General features: G+C 44.8%; 1 protein-coding gene across 4 annotated transcripts in view; it reads left to right on the top strand.

Annotated features, from left to right (window-relative positions):
• The window catches only part of bmpr2b (bone morphogenetic protein receptor, type II b (serine/threonine kinase)), a 362,014-nt gene extending 343,054 nt beyond the window's left edge, over positions 1 to 18,960 (top strand). For all 4 annotated transcript variants that reach the window (XM_068036170.1, XM_068036168.1, XM_068036169.1 and 1 more), the window contains exons 7-13: positions 471 to 585; positions 2,109 to 2,269; positions 5,400 to 5,547; positions 7,233 to 7,369; positions 8,022 to 8,206; positions 10,127 to 11,409; positions 13,786 to 18,960. In XM_068036170.1, coding sequence (XP_067892271.1) covers positions 471 to 585; positions 2,109 to 2,269; positions 5,400 to 5,547; positions 7,233 to 7,369; positions 8,022 to 8,206; positions 10,127 to 11,409; positions 13,786 to 14,051 — 2,295 coding nt within the window. In that variant the 3' untranslated portion in view covers positions 14,052 to 18,960. The remainder of the gene's footprint in view (positions 1 to 470; positions 586 to 2,108; positions 2,270 to 5,399; positions 5,548 to 7,232; positions 7,370 to 8,021; positions 8,207 to 10,126; positions 11,410 to 13,785) is intronic.
• The last annotated feature ends 233 nt before the right edge of the window (positions 18,961 to 19,193 follow it).

The raw sequence follows: 19,193 nt of genomic DNA, 5'->3' as shown, positions 1-19,193 counted from the left end.
CGGTCATTCCGCTAAATGGAGATTAGCGGTCCCCTGAGGGGGCTTGAGTTCAAAATCTGGAGTGGTGCAGTACCCAAGAAGTGTAACACTCTCAGAGATGCCATGTTTCAGAATAGACGTGAAATCTGCCCCCTGTCTGCTTGTCCAAGTGGTCATTAAAGAAGAACAGGTCAGTTCTTCCAGTGTCCTGGCCTATATTCTTCCTTCAACCAGCATCACTAAATGCAGAAGGACTGGTCATTCACTTCCTTGCTGTTTGTTGAGCCTTGCTGCCCTACAATGGCTGTCACCTTTGCCTACATAACAGTCATTGATGTTGTGAAGCATGTGCAATGTTTCAGTAAGATATCATACAAACAAATGTTTTTATTTAAAATTTTTGGCAAATATGTGTTATAGAAATTCAGCAGGCTGCACAAATCTTTATTCATTTTAATATGTGTATATGTGTGTTTTTCCTTGTCGTGCAGGGTTCGTTGTGTAAGTACTTGAGTCTGCACAGCAGTGACTGGGTTAGCTCCTGCCGGCTGGCACACACCATCACCAAGGGCCTCGCCTACCTTCATACAGAACTGTTGCGAGCTGGTGAGAAACAGCAGAGAGTCCACTTCATGATTTGTTTTTTTTTTGTTTTCTTGCTTGTGTGTATTGAACATTTTGAAGTTACCTCCTTTGAGAGCTGTGAAATTTGATGTACAATAGTATGTGTTGTGGGTATTGAGACTTAATTCAAAACCGCCACCTCTTTTCAGTAGAATACTGACCCACTGACCCCAGTGATGTAGTATCTGGAATGACCAGCTGCCCAGTTTTGTTTTTAAAGTTCCAGAATCTAGGAGAGTGGGGGAATCGCTTGGTACTTTTGAAAAATGAAAGCTAAGCAGTAAATGTCCAGTTTTCAATCGCTGCATTTAAAAATTGACTGTGCACTTGCGTGAGGGGACTAGTGTTGTGATCACACGCGCACATGGGGCCAACCTTGTGATCACATGCACAAGGCACCAGTCGTGTGTAGAGGGGGTCATTTTGATGTTGCCATGTGAAGGGATCTGTCGCATGTTCACACGGGCAAATCCACAACAACGTTAGATAAGGGGTCATGCTCCCTTTCACTCCCTCTGTCTTTCCTGCTCTCTCTCATTCTCTTTTGCTCTCTCGTGCTTCCCCTTTCTCAGTTTCACTTGCCTCCTCTTCCTCTATCTTCCCATTTTCCTTTCCCCCTTTTCCCACATCTCTTTCTCTCATTGCCTGTCTGTTTGCCTCTTTCTTTGCTGGGTTCGCTCTGTGATCTTGTATTTTCTCTGTCTCCTCTTTGCCTCTCTTCATGTAACATAATTCTCCGCTTCTCTCTTTCACTCAGAACAATGAGGATGACTTCAATCCCTTTAACATGTTGCTCTGCTCTGAGAATCCTGCCAAGGTTCTAGAATGAAAGGTTGCTGATAGGGAGGTTGCTGAAAGCAGGGCACAATTGACCTATTTGCTGATCTTTAGAGGGATTTCTTCTCAAGGGAGAGAGCCTCTATCTCTGCGTGTGCTTGGCAGTTTGGTTCAGAATGTACTTCATTCAACCAGAATAGGAACATAGGAACAGGAGGAGGTCATTCAGCCTCTTGAGCCTGCTCCACCATTGAATTAGATCATGGCTGATCTGTACCTGTACTCCATTTTGTCTACTTTGCTCCATATCTCTTGATACTCATCCCTAACAACCTATTGATCTCAGTCTTGAAAGCTCCAATTGACTTAGCATCCACACCCTTTTGGGGAAGAGTTCCAGATTTCCACTAACCTTAGTGTGAGAAAGCATTTCCTGATATTACTGCGAAATTGCTTGGGGCTAATTTTAAGATTATGTCTCATTGTTCTGGATTCCACTACCAGAGGAAATCTATCCTATCAATCCTATTTTATTACTTTAAACACCTCAGTAAGATCACTTGAAGAATTGCAAGCTTGGGCGAGGTATGGGAAGGTGATTGGTAGCCTGAGGCAGTACCAGTTGAAGTGTCAAGTGATGTCAGGAAGAGGAGGGCGGAGGACTGGAGGAAAGCAAACACAGCCACTGGGCATGCATTCTAACACTGAGAAATTTATGGCCCCTCCAGATCAGTATAAGTCAGCCATTACACACCGGGATCTCAACAGCAGGAATGTGCTGGTGAAGAACGATGGAACATGTGCCATCAGTGACTTTGGCCTCTCCATGAAACTGACTGGCAATCGACTGGTTCGACCAGGAGAGGAGGACACTGCAGCCATCAGTGAGGTGAGCAGCAAAAGAGTAGAAGATTGTGTAGGTATAATATCATTTTTGGGGGGATTTTAAAACACAAGGGGGCACCATTATCAAGAATAAAGGAGTAAGTCATGCACCTTCTATTCTGTACTTATACAGGACAGTGGTATCAGGAGTATTGTATTGCCTGTTATGTACTAGTACAGAGACAGTTTTATCAGGGCTACAGGAGTATTATACTGTCTGTTCTGTATTTGTACAGGGCTGTGTTATCAGTAGTTTTATACTGCCGATTGACCATTGGCTATGACTAGTGGGGTACTGCAAGGATCAGTGTTTGGGCCTCAGCTATTCACATTCTACATCAATGATTTGGATGTGGGGACCAAATGTAATATTTCCAACTTTGCTGATGACACAAAACTAGATGGGAATGTGAGTTGTGAGGAAGATGCAAAGAGGCTTCAAGGAGATTTAGAAGTGAGTAGGCAAGAACATGCCAGATGGAATATAATGTGGAAAAAAGGGGGTGGCGAATCTGTGGAATTCTCCACCCCAGAGAGCTGTGGAGGCGCAGTCATTGAGTAGATTCAAGACATAGATTGATAGATTTCTAGATATTAAAAATATCAAGGGATATGGGGATTATACGGGAAAATGACATTGAGGTAAGAATACAGCAAAGGAAGATCAAGAAACTGATAAAGAAAGGGGGAATGGAATATGAATGTAAACTAGCAAAAAACATAAAAATGGACTAGGTACGTAAAAAGGAAACGTTTGGCTAAGACAAATGTGGGTCCATTACAGGCAGAGTCAGGAGAATTTATAATGGGGAATAGAGAAATGGCAGAGAAGCTAAATGATTACTTTGTGTCTGTCTTCACTGAGGAAGATACAAGAAATCTCCCAGAATTAAAGATCCAAGGGATTAGGGAGAATGAGGAATTGAAGGAAATTAGTATTAGTAAGAAGGTTGTATTGGAGAAATTAATGGGGCGGAAGGTTGATAAGCCCCTGGGATCTGATGTTCTACATCTGAGTATTGAAAGAGGTAACTATGGAGAGAGTGGATGCATTGGTGATCATCTTCCAAAATTCTATAGATTTTGGAAAGGTTCCTGAAGATTGGAAGATAGCAAATGTCACCCCACTATATAAGAAGGGAGAGAGAGAGAAAACAGGGAACTACAGACCTGTTAGCCTTACATCAATAGTCGGGAAAATGCTAGAATCTATTCTAAAGGATGTGATAAATGGACACTAGGATAATAATGATCTGATTGGGCATAGTCAACATGGATTTAGGAATGGGAAATCATGTTTGACAAACCTGTTGGAGTTTTGTGAGGATGTCACTAACAGAATTGATAAAGGGGAGTCGGTGGACGTGTATACTTGGATTTTCAGAAGGCTTTTGATAAAGTCTTTCACAGGAGTTTGGTTAGCAAAATTAAAGCACATGGGATAGGAGGTAATATACTGGCATGGATTAAGGATTGGTTAGCAGGTAGAAAGCAGAGAGTAGGAATAAAGGGGTCATTCTCGCGTTGGCAGGCTGTGACTAGTGGGGTATCACAAGGATCAGTGCTTGGGCCCCAGCTGTTCAAAATATATATCAATGATTTGGATGTGGGGACCAAATGTAATATTTCAAGTTTGTGGATGACGAAAACTAGGTGGGAATGTGTGTTGTGAGGAAGATGCAAAGTGGCTTTAATGGGATTTGGACTTAGTGAGTGGGCAAGAACATGGCAAGTGGAATATAATGTGGAAAAAAGTGAAGTTATCCACAGAGGCCTGCTCAGGTCGGGAAAAATGAACCCGACCCAAACCCGACCGAACCACAGCGGACCCGAGCCTGACCCGGCCCGCGTCCCTCCGATTTAGCCCTGGGCCCAACTTGACCTGAACCTGCCCCGACTCCACCCAACCCGACCCGAGCCCGACCATCCGTTTACTTACCTTCCTGACACCGAACCTGCAAGAAGCTGCAGCGCATGCGTGATGACGTCACAGTGACAGTCTCTAGAGTTTCGAAGAATGGGATGTGATCTCATTGAAACCTACAAAATACAAAAGGGATAGACAGGGTAGATACAGGTAAGATGCTTCCCCTGGTTTTGGAGTCTATAACCAGGGGACACAATTTCAAAATTGGGGGAAGCCACTTTGGACCGAGATGAAGAGAAATTTCTTTACTCAGAGTGTTGTGAATCTTTGGAATTCTCTACCCCGGAGGGCTGTGGAAGCTCAGTCATTGAGTATGTTTAAAGTAGAGATTGACAGATTTTTAAATACCAATGACATAAAGGGATATGGGGCTAGTGTGGAAAAAAGGCATTGAAGTGGATGATATGGAATGGCAGAGCAGGCTTGATGGGCTGAATGGCCTACTCCTCCTATTTCCTGTGTTCCTAATATAAACTTGTAAAGAGACAGTGTTATCAGGTCTTACAGGGATATTATACTCCCTGTTCTGTTTTTGTGCAGGGCAGTATTCACAGGAATATAGTGGTATTATACTACTGCCTATTATGTACTGGTAGAGGACAGTATTCCAGGGGGACGGGGGTAATACGCTGCCTGTTATATTCTTCTAAAACATACCTTATCAGAGGCTCCATAAATTTTGTGGAACTGCTGCTGTGACGTCAGGCTAAATAACAAAGGAATTGCTGCAATTCTGGACTGAGAGATTGACAGTATCACAAGGCGACTGATTCAATTGCTGTACAACCTTGGGTTAACATTTTTTTAAAAAACAGCTTCGTCTCACCTGCACCAGCCTACCTGGCCTGTTTGAGAATGAAGTGATTTGAGGCTTGGACTGATAGCAGAGTCTGGTCATAGTGATAGGCTCCCCTGTCCCTTTGGTTTGATATAGCACACCTCCCCTTCAACTACAGCTGTGAGCATATTTGATGTTTTGCTGCTTCGTTAGGGTGTGGTGCTGGGCAGTACTGGAAATGACTCGTTTGGCCTGAGGTCAGAAGGGCGCAAGTCCCAGGCAATGACTTGTCTCCAAATGATGCAGTCATTCAGTCCTTTAGACTAGGCAGTGCCGAATCACCCAGTGTTTGTTGTGTGAAGGGGTGAAAACGCGAGAGGTTTTCCTTTGCTGATGGTGACGTCTTTTTCTACATCCCCTCTTCCACAGGTTGGTACAATCCGTTATATGGCACCTGAGGTGCTGGAGGGAGCAGTAAACCTGCGGGACTGTGCATCCGCTCTAAAGCAGGTGGATATGTATGCGCTGGGCCTCATCTACTGGGAAATATTTATGAAGTGCACAGATCTTTTCCCAGGTAAGAAAATAGCAACATCATCTTGCATTTCTATAGTGCCTTTTATGTAGTAAAACATCTCAAGATGCTTACAGGAATGTTATCAAACAAATTTGACATTGCACCACATAAAGATATTAGGACAGATGACCAAAAGCTTGTTCGAGAGAGAGGTTTTAAGGAGTATCTTAAAAGAGGAGGGAGAAGGGAAGAGATTTAGGGAGGGAATTCCAGAACTTCGGGCCTAAGCAACTGAGGGCATGCCACCAATAGTGGAGTGATAAAAATTGGGGATGTGCAAGGGGCCAGAGTGGGAGGAATGCAAGGTTCTCAGTGAGTCATAGGATTGGAGGCAGTTACAGTGATAGAGAGGGGGTGAGGCCATGGGGAGATTTGAAAACAACAATGAGGTTTTTAATATCAAGGTGTTCATAGAAAATGTACGGCACAGAAGGAGGCCATTTGGCCCATTGTGTCCATGCCGGTCGACAAAGAGTGATTCAGCCTAATCCTGTCCTAGGTCCATAGCCTTGCCCGACTGGAATCCAATGTTGGCGAATGAGGGGTGATGGATCAATGGGGCTTGATGTGATTTAAGATGTGGGCAGCAGTGTTTTAGATGAGCTCAAGTTTATGAAGGTTGGGAGTGCATTGGAATAGTCAAGAACAACAAGAAGTAGTAATAATTGTGGTTTGCAGAAAGGTCACTGAAGTTTCAGCGTCTGTGTACCATATCTTTGAAACAAGTATACGTGAGTCGTCATACAGTGCTGTGTGCCAGTGGACCTACACTGCACAGGAAACATTGAGACAAAGGGTGGAATGTCTTGCTGGTTGATCTCGTTGTCCCACTGCTGAAAAACAAGTCATATTCTTGGAGTAATAAAAGCAAAATACTGCGGATGCTGGAAATCTGAAGTAAAAACAGAAAGTGCTGGAAATACTCAATAGGTGCAGCAGCATCTATGGAGAGAGAAGCAGAGTTAACATTTCAGGTCTGTGACCTTTCATCAGAACTGGTTGAAAGGTGACAGACCTGAAATGTTAACTCTGCATCTCTCTCCACAGATGCTCCCAGACCTGCTGAGTATTTCCAGTACTTTCTGTTTTTATTTCATATTCTGGAGTCTTGGTTGATTCTCTGGGATTAATTCCCTTTGTCTTGGCAAGTCCTGAGGTTTTCGCTACTTAGTATACTTGGCGGATTTCAGAGGGTGTTCTGGAACTTGCCCAAACATGGCCTATTCACATGAGGTGAGGGTGGGGATATTAGACAGGCAACTTGCATGCTTCCCTTCTGACCGGAATTTCACATGTTCCTTGCGAGGGCTGGAAATCTAGGGTGTGTTTGGGGGAGTGTTCCACTCTTAAGTTCCGATCCAGCTGTAGGCGATCAGGCCTCTGTGCACTTCCTGGCCCCTGGGGCCACAACTGAGAATTCCATGATGGCCTTTCAGTGGCACAAGCCTTGTGACTTTGTTGTAAAACACAATAGGAGCAAGCTGCTGATTCCTGTGGATGACTTGTGCTCTGTAGCATGATTGTTAAGATCAGTTAAGAATTGTGCAGAAGCTACCGTATTAGGGCTTCAGGAAACAGAATAGGAACGCGGTGAAGGGTGGGAATGTCTTTTGCTGCCCATCTCATCAGGAGAGGTGAGTGTCTGCTCAGTGCTTCTAATGTGACTTTATTTGCCCAATGACCAGGAGAGTCAGTGCCTGACTACCAGATGGCTTTTCAGGCAGAGGTGGGAAACCATCCCACCTTCGAGGATATGCAGCATTTGGTCTCCAGGGAGAAGCAGCGACCCAAATTTCCTGAAGCCTGGAAAGAGAACAGCCTGGTGAGCAAACAGGATTTCTTGCACTTTTTCCACTGACGAGCTGGTGGAACGTCTTTCCCTGAGTGTAAAATGAAAGCTAGCATAATGAGCTAGATGCTGGTCTTTTTCCTCCAGGAACTGAGTTAAGTGTCAGTTAACTGACTGGTTGATGCAATATAATTTTACTCTGTTCTGGAGGATGCAAAGGCCCTATGGACAATCTCAATCCAGTTACTGGTCTTGACCGAGACAGCAATGATTAGGATTGGCCAAAGCGAAAGAAATAAAAATCAACCAACGTCCCCACTCCTAATTGTCATTTAATAACTTCTCCTGGGAAGTATGTCTGTGTGTTAGATATGGGTAGTATCAAGCTTGGTAGTGATGGTCCCCCTGTTGAATGGCTTAGTCACATTTGTTGTCTAGGTTCATGCATGTAGAGGTCATTGTGATACTGAAGGGGCTGCCAGAACTTTTTCTCCTTCCACCCGACGCCGACCCCTGCCCACCCCCAGTAAAAGTCACTGAAGGGGCTGCCAGAACTCCTCCTCCTTCCACCCCACACTCTACCCCTGCCCATCCCCAGTAAAGAGTCGTCATCTTCAGGCAGGAATGGGGGAAGGAAAAATGAACCAGAACTGGAAAATGAGAGAATCATTTCTCTGCTCCACAGGCTGTTCGGTCGCTTAAGGAAACAATGGATGACTGCTGGGACCAGGATGCAGAGGCTCGGCTCACAGCCCAATGTGCAGAAGAGAGGATGGCAGAGCTCATGGTTATGTGGGATCGAAACAAGTCCGTGAGTCCCACGGTCAATCCCATGTCACAATTTACTACAACGGCCATGCAGAACGAACGGTGGGTAGCAAAACAACAAACTCAATTTCCTGAGTCCATTTTTACTGCTGCTGTGGACCCGAGCACATTAACTCTATCTCCATGTTTTTCTCTCTCGCTCCCGCTCAGACTTTTCTCTTCTGTCTCCTACCCTTACTGTCACCCAATAATGCCATTTTTTATTTTTCTCTTCTTGGGTACTCTAACCCCCTTCCACTGCAATCCCTACCCCAACCCATCACTACTCCTCTGCCTTCCTACTTTCCTACTATTTCATGCTTGAAACCCCCTTGGATGAGCTCACAGCTACTCTCTGTGCCTTTCTTAGCTTTTTCTGAAGGACCCATTGAGGTTCCTACTGCCGCCTCTGTACAAGCAGCATCCCCAATTTACCCATTCCTCCCCTCTTAAATCCCTTTCCCCTGCTTCCTCTGTCATCATCTCCAACAATAAATACAAGGAGCTCATGGACTTCTTTATCACTAGGATTGAAACAATTCATTCAGCTGCTTCTGCTGCCCCTTCCTTCCCCACCAAGCCAAACCTCCTCCAAGCACCATATCATTACCCTGAAACTGTCTCTTTCTTTATTATCTCACCTCATGTCCTTTGTAAACACATCTTGTCCATGAGATCCATCTGCTGCTTCCTTGACCCCATTCCCACTAAAGTGCTGGCCACTCAACTTCCCTTCCGATCCCCCATGCTACCTGACATTTTAAATGTTTCCCACTCTTCAAAACCATCATCATCGTTCCCTCCTCAAAAAAAAATCTGTACTTGCAAACTACTGTCCACTGCGAACCTTCCTTTCTTCTCCAAAGTTCCTCAAAGTGTTATCACCTCCCAAATTTCTGCCCATCTTTCTTGTGACTTCATATTTGAATCTCTCCAATTAGGCTTCCGTCTCTGCCACAGCACACAAATGATGTCCTCTGACCATGACCATGGTGCATTTTCCCACCTTGACCTCTCTCAGCATTTGACACAGTCAACCACATTATCCTCCTCCCGTGTTTTTCCTCCATTGCTCAGGTCAATGGGGCTATCCTCGCTTGTTTCCACTCTTACCTATCCAGTCATAGTCAGAGTATCTCCAGCGGTGACTTCTCTCCTCCCACCCCTTGCACCATTATCTCCAGAGTACCCCAAGGATCTGTCCTTAGCCCCCTCCTGTTCCTCACCTACATGAAAACTCACGGCGATGGCATCCTCAGACGTGGGGTCAGCTTCCACGTGCTGACAACATGTAGTTCTACTTCACCACCACCTCTCTCGACCCCCTCCACTGTCTCTGTGCTGTGCGACTGTTTATCTAATATTCAGAAACAAACACAGAAAATATCGGAAATACTCAGCAGGTCAATCAGCATCTATGGAGAGAAAAACAGAGATAACGTTTCAGATCTGTGACCTTTCATCTGAAGGTGTTCCCTGCATTTTTGTTTTTGTTTCAGATTTCCAGCATTTGCAGTATTTTGCTTTTTCAGTATTCAGCCTTGGAAGAGCACAATTTTCTACAGTGAAACGTTGGTATGATCAAAGCCACTGTCTTCAGCTCCCGCCACAAACTCTGTTCCCTAACCACCAATATCATCCCCCGCTGCATTATCCCACCTCCCAGTCATTCTCTGGTTGAAACAGACTCTTTGCAATCTCAGCACCCTATTTAATTCTGAGGTGAGCGTTCTAGTACATATCCTTTCCAGGACAAAGTCTTCCTACTTCTACCTCCCTAACATTGCTCAACTCACCTGTTGCTGAAACTCTCATTCATGCTTTTGTCTCTAAACTGAATATTCTAATGCTCTCCTCTCCTCATTGGTCTCCCTGCACTCCCATTTCCTGCTCTACTGCTGTTTTGAGCTCTACCGCCATGCACCCCTGTTCTTCTGTTTGCCAGTATTATGCTATTTGATGTTTGGGCTTGTCTTATTGCAGGAACCTGTCACACAATCGCCGAGTGCCAAAGATGGGACCTTACCCCGATTACTCCTCCTCTTCTTACATCGAAGACTCCATTCACCACTCTGAAGGAATGGTGAAAAACATCTCCACGGACAACTCCACATCCGGCACGCCGTCGACCACCAGTGAGAAGAACCGCAACTCCATCAACTACGAAAGGCAACAGGCTCAAGCTCGTATCCCCAGCCCAGAAACTAGTGTCACCAGCTTGTCGGCAACAACCACCACCACAAACACAGCAGGCCTCACCCCCAGCACCGCCATGTCCACCATATCGGAAACGCAGTATTCCGAGGACACTAACACACAGGTGGGCAACTTGCTGCCGCCCCTGGGTCCCACCCCAGTGTGCCTGCAGCTGACTGAAGAAGATCTGGAGACCAACAAGCTAGACCCTAAAGAGGTGGACAAGAACCTCAAGGAGAGCTCAGACGAAAACTTGATGGAGCACTCCTTGAAGCAGTTCAGTGGGTCCGACCCTCTCAGTGGAAGCAATCCCAGTCTGCTGTACCCTCTGATCAAATTGGCAGCTGAAGTAACTGGGCACCAGGATTTCTCGCAGCCTGGCACTAGCCAGGCGTGCTTAATCCCTGACATCCCAGTCAGTCAAATGTACCCCCTCCCCAAGCAACAGAACATCCCCAAGCGACCCACCAGCCTCCCACTCAATACTAAAAATGTGCCCAAGGAATCACGGCTGAAGTTCAGCAGCAAGCACAAGTCAAACCTCAAACAGGTGGAGACGGGAGTGGCAAAAATGAACACTATAAATGCGGGTGAGCCCCAAGTGGTGACTGTCACAGCAAATGGTATTGCCGGAAGATGCCATGCAGGGAACCCACATTCAGTGGTCAAGCAGTATGTCAATGGTTCGGTAATCGGTCCTCAGACATCCAACATAGCAAGCCACCGGGGCCAGGAGACACTCCAGTCCCAGTTTAGTGGGGAGGACAACAGAGTGAACATAAACTCCAGCCCAGATGAGCACGAGCCACTCCTGAGGAGGGAGCAACAGGCCACACATGACGACATCATCACCGAACGGCTAATAGACAGGAGGGACCGCCCACTCGACCAGGGGCGGACAAATTCCAATAACAATAACAGCAACCAGTGTGGGGTAGCGGATGGCACACTGGCCAGTGGCCGTGATGACCCGACGGCACCAGTAGCACGGCGGCAAGGGAGGAGAGCCGAGCGGCCAAACTCACTCGACCTTTCATCAGCCAACATTTTAGACAGCTGTAGTATGCAATGTAAGTGGGAAGAGGCTGTTTAAAATGTCACTGACATGTCGGATAACTCTCTGTTGCCCAATGAGCAGAGTGAGGCAATGCTGAGTCACGCACACCGTAAACTCCTAGTCTCCACCCCTGATCTATATTGAGTTAGCTGGTCCTGGACGGGGCAACTCTCAAATTGGAGGAGAAATTAGGCAGGACTCCCAGTCCTGGTTGCTATCCAGTGACTTCTGTTGGGAGATGCTCACATGCAGATGCTGGTTGAGACAAGGTCCTGATGAAAGGTCATCGACCTGAAACATTAACTCTGTTTTTCTATCGTGCTGCCTGACCTGCTGAGTATTTCCAGCACTTTTGTTTTTGTTTTTGTTTCAAATTTCCAGCATCTGCAATATTTTGCTTTTGTATTAGGTGGCAGAATACTCATCCCCTTCAGGTCCCATCAGTGAATTAGACTGGCTGGTCAATCATCACTGCCCTGCAGCACAGTGAACCTGTCTGACTCCGATATCGGAGACTGCTATGGAAGTTTGACTTGGTTCTGAGCTTCCATAGCATGTCCCCTTCGTGCCACTTTGATCCCTGCTTGCTTACTTTTCTCACCCCTCACCCAAGGATGATAATTGCTTACAGTAAGGGTCAAAGGCAAGAAAGGGCCATTTAGTCAGTTGAGCTTGTCCCTCATGGTCCATATCATCCATTGCTCCCCACTCTGCATGAATTCCAAGTCGTTGTACTGAGAAAGAGGCTCTAAGCAAAGATGGCATATTTTCTATCGGGTCCAGTCACTTTCCTAGTGGACCAAAGTTTGTGATGCTGTGCTCCCAGTTGGAACTACAGAATTGTTATTATTCTTCGCACAACAAGTTGTTCCATTTCAAAGCAAAATTCAGTGCGTGAAGAGCTTTGAGATGTTTCGATTTGGAAGGGGGCTGTACAAATGCAAATCTTAGCGATGCAGCACAACACTGAACTTAGATTTCTAACTGGGTTGAAAAACTTGTGACACTTAGAGAATGCGTGAAGTAAATAATAAACAAGCTGGAATGGTGAATCCTATGTTGTAACCCACACAGAGTGGCTAAATCTTACAGTTGAGAAAGAGACAGCATAACCCTTCAAGAGTGTCATTGGCAGCAGCCTACAAGCAGGTGCCTGCCTGATATCTGGCTGAGGAACTGTGGATGTTGCATAAAAGTAGAGAATAGATAAATTAGAGTTTAAAAATCAAACCCAGGTCCACACTATCTCCATTGGTAACAGCAGCTAGCAGCTAATCCATACAAAACGGTACCTTCTTATGGAAAGCGTTCAGGTGTGTTCACATTTGGGCTCATCTTGATGCCCCTACCATTGAATAGACTGCTGACACTCTCTACTCTAGAATAATTGCTTGACAAACAATAAAATATTATCATTTGACAAGAAAAAGCAAATCAGTATTAACAGGAAACCACCAGCCATGCACAGGTCATGCTGACAGCTGTGGGTTAAAAACAATGTAAGATAAATGCCAGAGTTGCAGTACAAAACACAAACCACCAACTTGAGGGACAACTGAAAGGTATAGGGGAGTACACAGTATGAAAATAAGACTGATTACTAAGAACCTTGGCTCGATTTATATGCAGTTTTTCCAAAAGTAGGTGATCAAATGTGCACTATTAGTAATGAGATTATTTGATGGTCACAGGCTGTATTTTCCACTATTGTCAGTACGACAGATGGATATTGAGTTCCCCGATGGCCAGCAAGTATTTTATTGAACTGACTGTCCAGGTTTGATTTCCAGTCTCTGCTGAATCTCAGCTGGGGCAGTGGTTGTCTCGTCATAATTGGCCTCAGCAGCTCTAGGCCAATAAGAGGAAAACAACCAAGATTTCTGTTCCTGATGACTCTGATGTGCACATGTTGATTGAGGAAAGGATCATCCTCTATCAAACAACCTGCAGGCACACTCTGTTTAGGCTTACTTGCGCGAATGGCCAAGGAGTCAGTGCCTTCAGACAAGGAATGGGAAAAATATGCATTTATTTGTGTGCATCTGTCACAGTCCAGGTGTCACACTTTGCTTCATATGCAAAACACTCTTTTTAAATAAAGGAAAAAGATAGTCACTTCATGCTGATTTGTTCTCACCTGGGGCCATGTAGTGAGTTTCCAGAAGCAGGCCCACGTTAGCAGCTAGAAATCCCAACATGGCTCCAAATCCCAGGCTATCTATAGGCAATGTCATGGAAGATCCACCGACTTAAAAAAACGTATACAAACATCAGAGAATTGAAAATAAATTAAAGTGTTTGATCAATAACACAGATTTGGAAAGGTTTTTTTGTGGAAATTGTGAGGCAGCTCAAGTGACACAGCAATGTTCTCTTTCCCTTGGTCCAGGTGAGACAACGCGGGAAAGCAAGCAGGCCTCCTCTGGGGACAAGATAAAGAAGCGAGTTAAAACTCCTTACTCCCTAAAGAGATGGCGACCTTCTACGTGGGTCATTTCGACAGAGCCTATCAACAGTGAGGTCAACAACAACAGTGGGAACAGCATTGCAGTGGGGCGCTCAAAATCCAGCACCACCGTTTACCTGGTTGGGGGTGGCAGTGGGGGCACTGCCACAGCAACAGTCGGCAGGGAAATGGGACTCAACTGCTTGTGAATCTTTGACTTTTACTTTATACTTAGTAATGAGAGAGAAAGAAAGAAATCTAAAAGGACAGCTATTCCGCCCTTGAACCCCTCTTCCCCACTGCCCCGTCCCCAATCAAGACTTGCTTTAGAGTTCAGCTATGCAGCAGAAGCTTAGAATATCTAATATTTGAGAGCTCTTTTCCATTTTTTTTTCCCTCTTGTTGTTGCACTTTTTTTTGGAAAGGAAAAAAGATAATCGTCGAGTGAAGCCTAGCCTGAGGCAAGCACTGTGAAGTGTCTCACGGGGGGGGGGGGGTCTCAGAAAAATAAGCAGCATACACCTTCGTCAACCCTCATTGTGGATCAGCTGCACCTCTCGCTGAGACCATACATGTTGGTCTTTGATGCCTGTTTAATAATGCTGAGAAATGTGACAAACCCTTGTGTCGTTTTCTTTTGTCTTTCCTTTAATGCCATTTCTGCAGAGATTCTGATTCTGTTACTGGATTATAAAGCATACAGTATCCTTTTGAAAAAGCAAAAACTTTGCTGGAATGTGCAATAGGCTTAGCTTAGTTATGCTTTTGAAAAAAGAAAATTATTATTTAAAAGTTGCATCTCTGTATATCACTGAAGGTTGCTGGTAGTGTAAGGGCTGGTGGTGACCTTTTTTCTCTTAAGCGCCCCCCCCCCCAAACCCCGCCTCCCCCAACCCCCAATCCTGCTGAAACCTTGTCTGATACAGAATGCATGGTCACCAAAAGTGGGAAAAATGGTGATACACATCTCCCTTCCCTCCCGTAGATTTCCCATTAGCCATTAGTCCCCTCGCATATCTGGTCCATCAGTACACATCTAATGTGAATGGGCCAAGCACTTAAACTCTCCACAACCCCCTAAAACCGCATACAAAAGCTGTGTTTGATGCTGGTGCTACATTGCTTTTGGAGCTTTTAGTGCTTGTTCTTCTCCCTCATCACCAATCTTTTTTGTACCATTTTCTCATGCCTTATTGAGAGGGTAAATCTAGGTGAACTGGGTGATGTAGTGAGTTAGACACTAGCTTTTCACTTCTGGGGCATGGGTTCAAATCCAGTCCTGAATTGCCTCTTCTGATTGCTAGCTATAAGCCTCTTTCCAAGAGCAAGGTCAGGCAGTCTCAATCCTGCTCCTCGTTGTCATGGACTCACTGTACATTAAACTCATAATCTTATTCAAAGGACCACATTATGGCTGATGTGGAACATAGGAAAAAGCCACAGGTGTAGTAGGGGCACTCTCCTAATGTTGGAGCTGTGTCATGTAGCTGCAACATAGGAGAGTATCTAACCCATGCTGTACCTGCCCTGAGAGTGTTTGATGGGGCAGTGTAGGTTGACCTTTAATCTATATCTATCCCATGCCTTTACTTGACCTTAATGAGCATTTTAGTGCTGACATTGGGTGCCTGAAGTGGAAAATGTTCCTTTCTGCAGCACTCACATCCCTTGCCTTGAGAAGTTCACTGAATTCACAAAAAAGTTTTAAAAAGATGGTGACGATCAGCTGGTCTAATTAGGACTCAAACTTTAAAGGGGACTTCCTGCTCTCAGCCTCTCCTGATCTCCCCTGCTTATGTCTACACAGCCTACACTATACCCTTCAAACCTTGGGCTTTACACAAAGGAGAGGGAAGGGGACAGGATTCTCTCCTTGGTTTGCATTCCCAATTTGAAGTTTGCTGCACTGGTTAGTTTGCTTGCTTTAAACTCTTGTGCTGTGGCTTCTCAAAATCTTGTTTAGAATATAGCTTGTTAGTGTCTAATAAGTTCTGTTAATGGATGTTAAGTACAATTTAAAAAAAATTGTATTTAAAATCCATTAACAGAACTTATTAGACACTAATATAGCTGACTATTTGCATTTGCTGCATCAGTGATGGAATGGGGCAAGGAGAGAGGAGTGGAACAAACTTGGATTATCGTGAAGTTGTTCATGTCCATTTGAAACCCGGTTTGTTATAATCAGGTTGGGATTGCGTGGGCCATAAAATCGCCTGCCCTGTGTTTGTGGTTCAGAGTCCAGAGTAGCCATTTGTAAGACAGCTGACTCGTGCTAGTGGTCACTATGCACCCTCAGTCAGAATTGGGTGAATATAAATAACAGGCGAGTAAAATTCATTGCCCTGAATCATGCATGGATTTGAATCTTCCATTGTGAGGGGTTGTGATATATTGACCGTATCGGACTGTAGTAAATGACAATAAGCAGTCTTAATGATTCAGCCCAGCACACCTTATACATACAGATGTGACTTTGTGATCACTGCACAGAGGTTCATTTAGTCAGTGCACTGAGCCATACAGAGCTTACAGGGCCACATTCAATCCTCAGGTTTGAGCCCAGTTCTCCAACCTCAGATGACATAGCCATTTGGCGACTACAATTGAATCCAAAGGCTGTAGGTGTGGGGAGGGTGAAATATAGCCAGAGTTCCCTTTCCTAACTGCTGTCCAGCGACCCCCAAGGTGGAAGGCATCAGGTGAGTACCAGACCAAGCTTGTCAGCGATGCCCTGCATGGCGAAATAGTACTCACTTGTCTGATATGCAAAGAAAGGTCCCTGGGGCAAGGCACCAAAGGCCAGCCAGCTCCTACAGTCAGCATCTTCAGGAGAGGAGGGGAACAGGGGGAAAAAGATTAAACTCCCAATGCAAGTTTTTATTTCATACAGTCGTACCCAGCCCACTCCAGGGCTGCGCTTAATGCTACTTCTCCTTCACAACATTGCCCATGCCTCGTGCTGCTTGGAGGAATTTCCTCCTTCATGTTCCTTGTGTAGCACCAGCTAGCAGCAGGGTGAAGCAAGGAGGAAGGGGTGCTGTTGGTGGGTGGGTTGGAGAATTGGTCCTTACTGGCTTGGATTAATACCCTGGCTGAAACATAGCTGAGGCCCATGTAAAAGGGTTTATTTACCGACATCCCCCAGGTGGCAAGCCTTTCGGCCAGGAATGAGAAATCAAAATTTGCCCTTGGCAAATTCTAAAATATCAGCCAGAACTTCTTGCTAATTGTATGTGACTCCAGTTAGAAACCCCAAAGGAGCTTTTTGATGTTGCAAATGCTGGAAGTCTGAAATCTAAACAGACAGTACTAGAAATCCACAGGAAGTCTGTTGCTAGTCAGGAGAAAAGACAGGTGAACATTTTGAGTTTCAACCCTTCCCAGTTGAGCATCTTTTTCTTTTAGCCTGTCCTTCGTCCTTTCAGTTACTGACAGATCTGCAGTGCAGCTACCTTTCTGTACAACGTGCCAGTACTTTCAGCCTGGGCTCAATCCTATCATTGTTTCTGCCATTTTTGACAATCTTGTTGTGTGTGGGGGTGGGTGTAACAGATTTTGCTTTCATTAGGAAATTTTAATTCCAGATCCCAGCAGAAATCATTGTTAACTTAAAACACTAAGGATCCAAGGTTAGGCAAGTGCAGAAAACATTATAATCAAAGCCATTCATCAAGTTCTGCATCAAACTGAATGTTATTTATTTGGATATAAGGATTTAGGCCTTAAGGAGCTTATAACTAGTATGCAGAACAGCAGTAGAACTAGTTAGAGAAGTGAACAGGAGTAGCTGGGAGGCACTTCTTCTAATGGCTTACCAAGTAAAGACTGTGTGTAACTGATCCACAAGATTCATCAAGGGTTTCCGGGGTCTGTCTCCCAGTCCGCTGTTGATCTCAGCCGAGGTCTCCAGGGCGATGGGCAAATCAGCTGGAATGCACCCAGGTGTGAGAACAGAGCCGGCCTTGGGGCTTGGATTTCCTCTACAGTCAAACATCTCGGGAAACACTCACTGTATAGATGTGTGTGTGGAACATGACAACCCTGGGTGAGTTACTGGAAGGCGAGCAGTGCTTGTGGAACTGTACCTCAGCAAGTGTTAGTGTCTTCAGGTAGGGAGGGAGAGTAAGTTTGGAATGGGTTAGGGCAGGGAATGTCTGATTAGTGTAGGTAGTGGGAGACATAAATTAGATTTGGGGAGTAACTTTATTTTCAACAGGTGCTGAAAATATTTTTTACAGCGCTGTGGGTTCCATCCCAGCCCTGTACTGGGGGCTCTGTTCAGACGCTGGGAAATAGTGCAAAGACGTATTATATCAGGTAACTTTATTAAATTAAAAGAATTGTAGAATGGATTAAAGACTAAATACAAGCCCCATTACTGTAATATACTGCAGCTTTAAGACTGTGGCCCCAGGGCCATGAAGTATTTCACAAACCATGCTATATAAATATATAAATGTGTTAATTACTCTAACATAACAGAACATTATAAGAGCATTTTCAGTTATAATATTGAGGTGCTATAGCAGTTGGAGGTATTTTATAATGTTATTGAGATTGATATTTTTTGTTTCTATCCCCATTACTGGTTGTGTATTTCAGAGCACTGTGTACCACTACCCAGTGACTCAAAGTAAACCTCACGAATTGTAATTTTCCTCACAGACATTCCTCTCAGTGGCAGATTCAGAATTGAAGTCACAGCCTTGGGATGTCACCTCCGGTAATGTTTAATGATGCATCAGCCTGTGTCATTTACTAATCCAAAACAAAATGTCTGACGCCTTCGTCCACTCTTGGATAAGATGTTGATCGGGCAGATGGGATGTGTGTTTTGTAAAGTTTGTAATGCATGGTTATTGTAATGTTGAACGTGTCTGAATGAAGCTGTTCAAACTACTGTTCTCTTCAGAATTAATTAAAAAAGTCAGCTGGCACTACAGGGACAACTGTAAACCACAACCTGTTTTCTATGAGCGCTGTAAGTAAACTCTGGTAACTCTTGAGTTCCAATGATCAGAGAAGAACAAAGTTTACTGGTATTGCTTGCCGACTTAATTGAGGTGACTAGCTGGCTGTAAAATCCTGCATATTAAAGAGTATATTCATGACAAACCAGCCATCTCATTCATGGTTTGATTCCCCTTTCTCCCCCCACAAATCTCCATCAGAAATCTAGAAACGTAAGGTTCTTATACAAATGTGCACAATAATTTTTACTCATTTGAAAATATATTCTGCTGGAAAGCTGTCTCTGCCAACTGATGCTTAAGGGCCCAACGTGAAATGGTGGGAAATCTTGATCCAGTTATGATCGGGCAAAGTCACACAACACAGTACTGCTCCTG

The sequence above is a fragment of the Heterodontus francisci genome, chromosome 7, assembly GCF_036365525.1.
Source record: "Heterodontus francisci isolate sHetFra1 chromosome 7, sHetFra1.hap1, whole genome shotgun sequence".
NCBI lineage: Eukaryota > Metazoa > Chordata > Chondrichthyes > Heterodontiformes > Heterodontidae > Heterodontus > Heterodontus francisci.
Note: the sequence above shows the minus strand (reverse complement) of the source record. Positions and strands in the feature narration are given on the sequence as shown.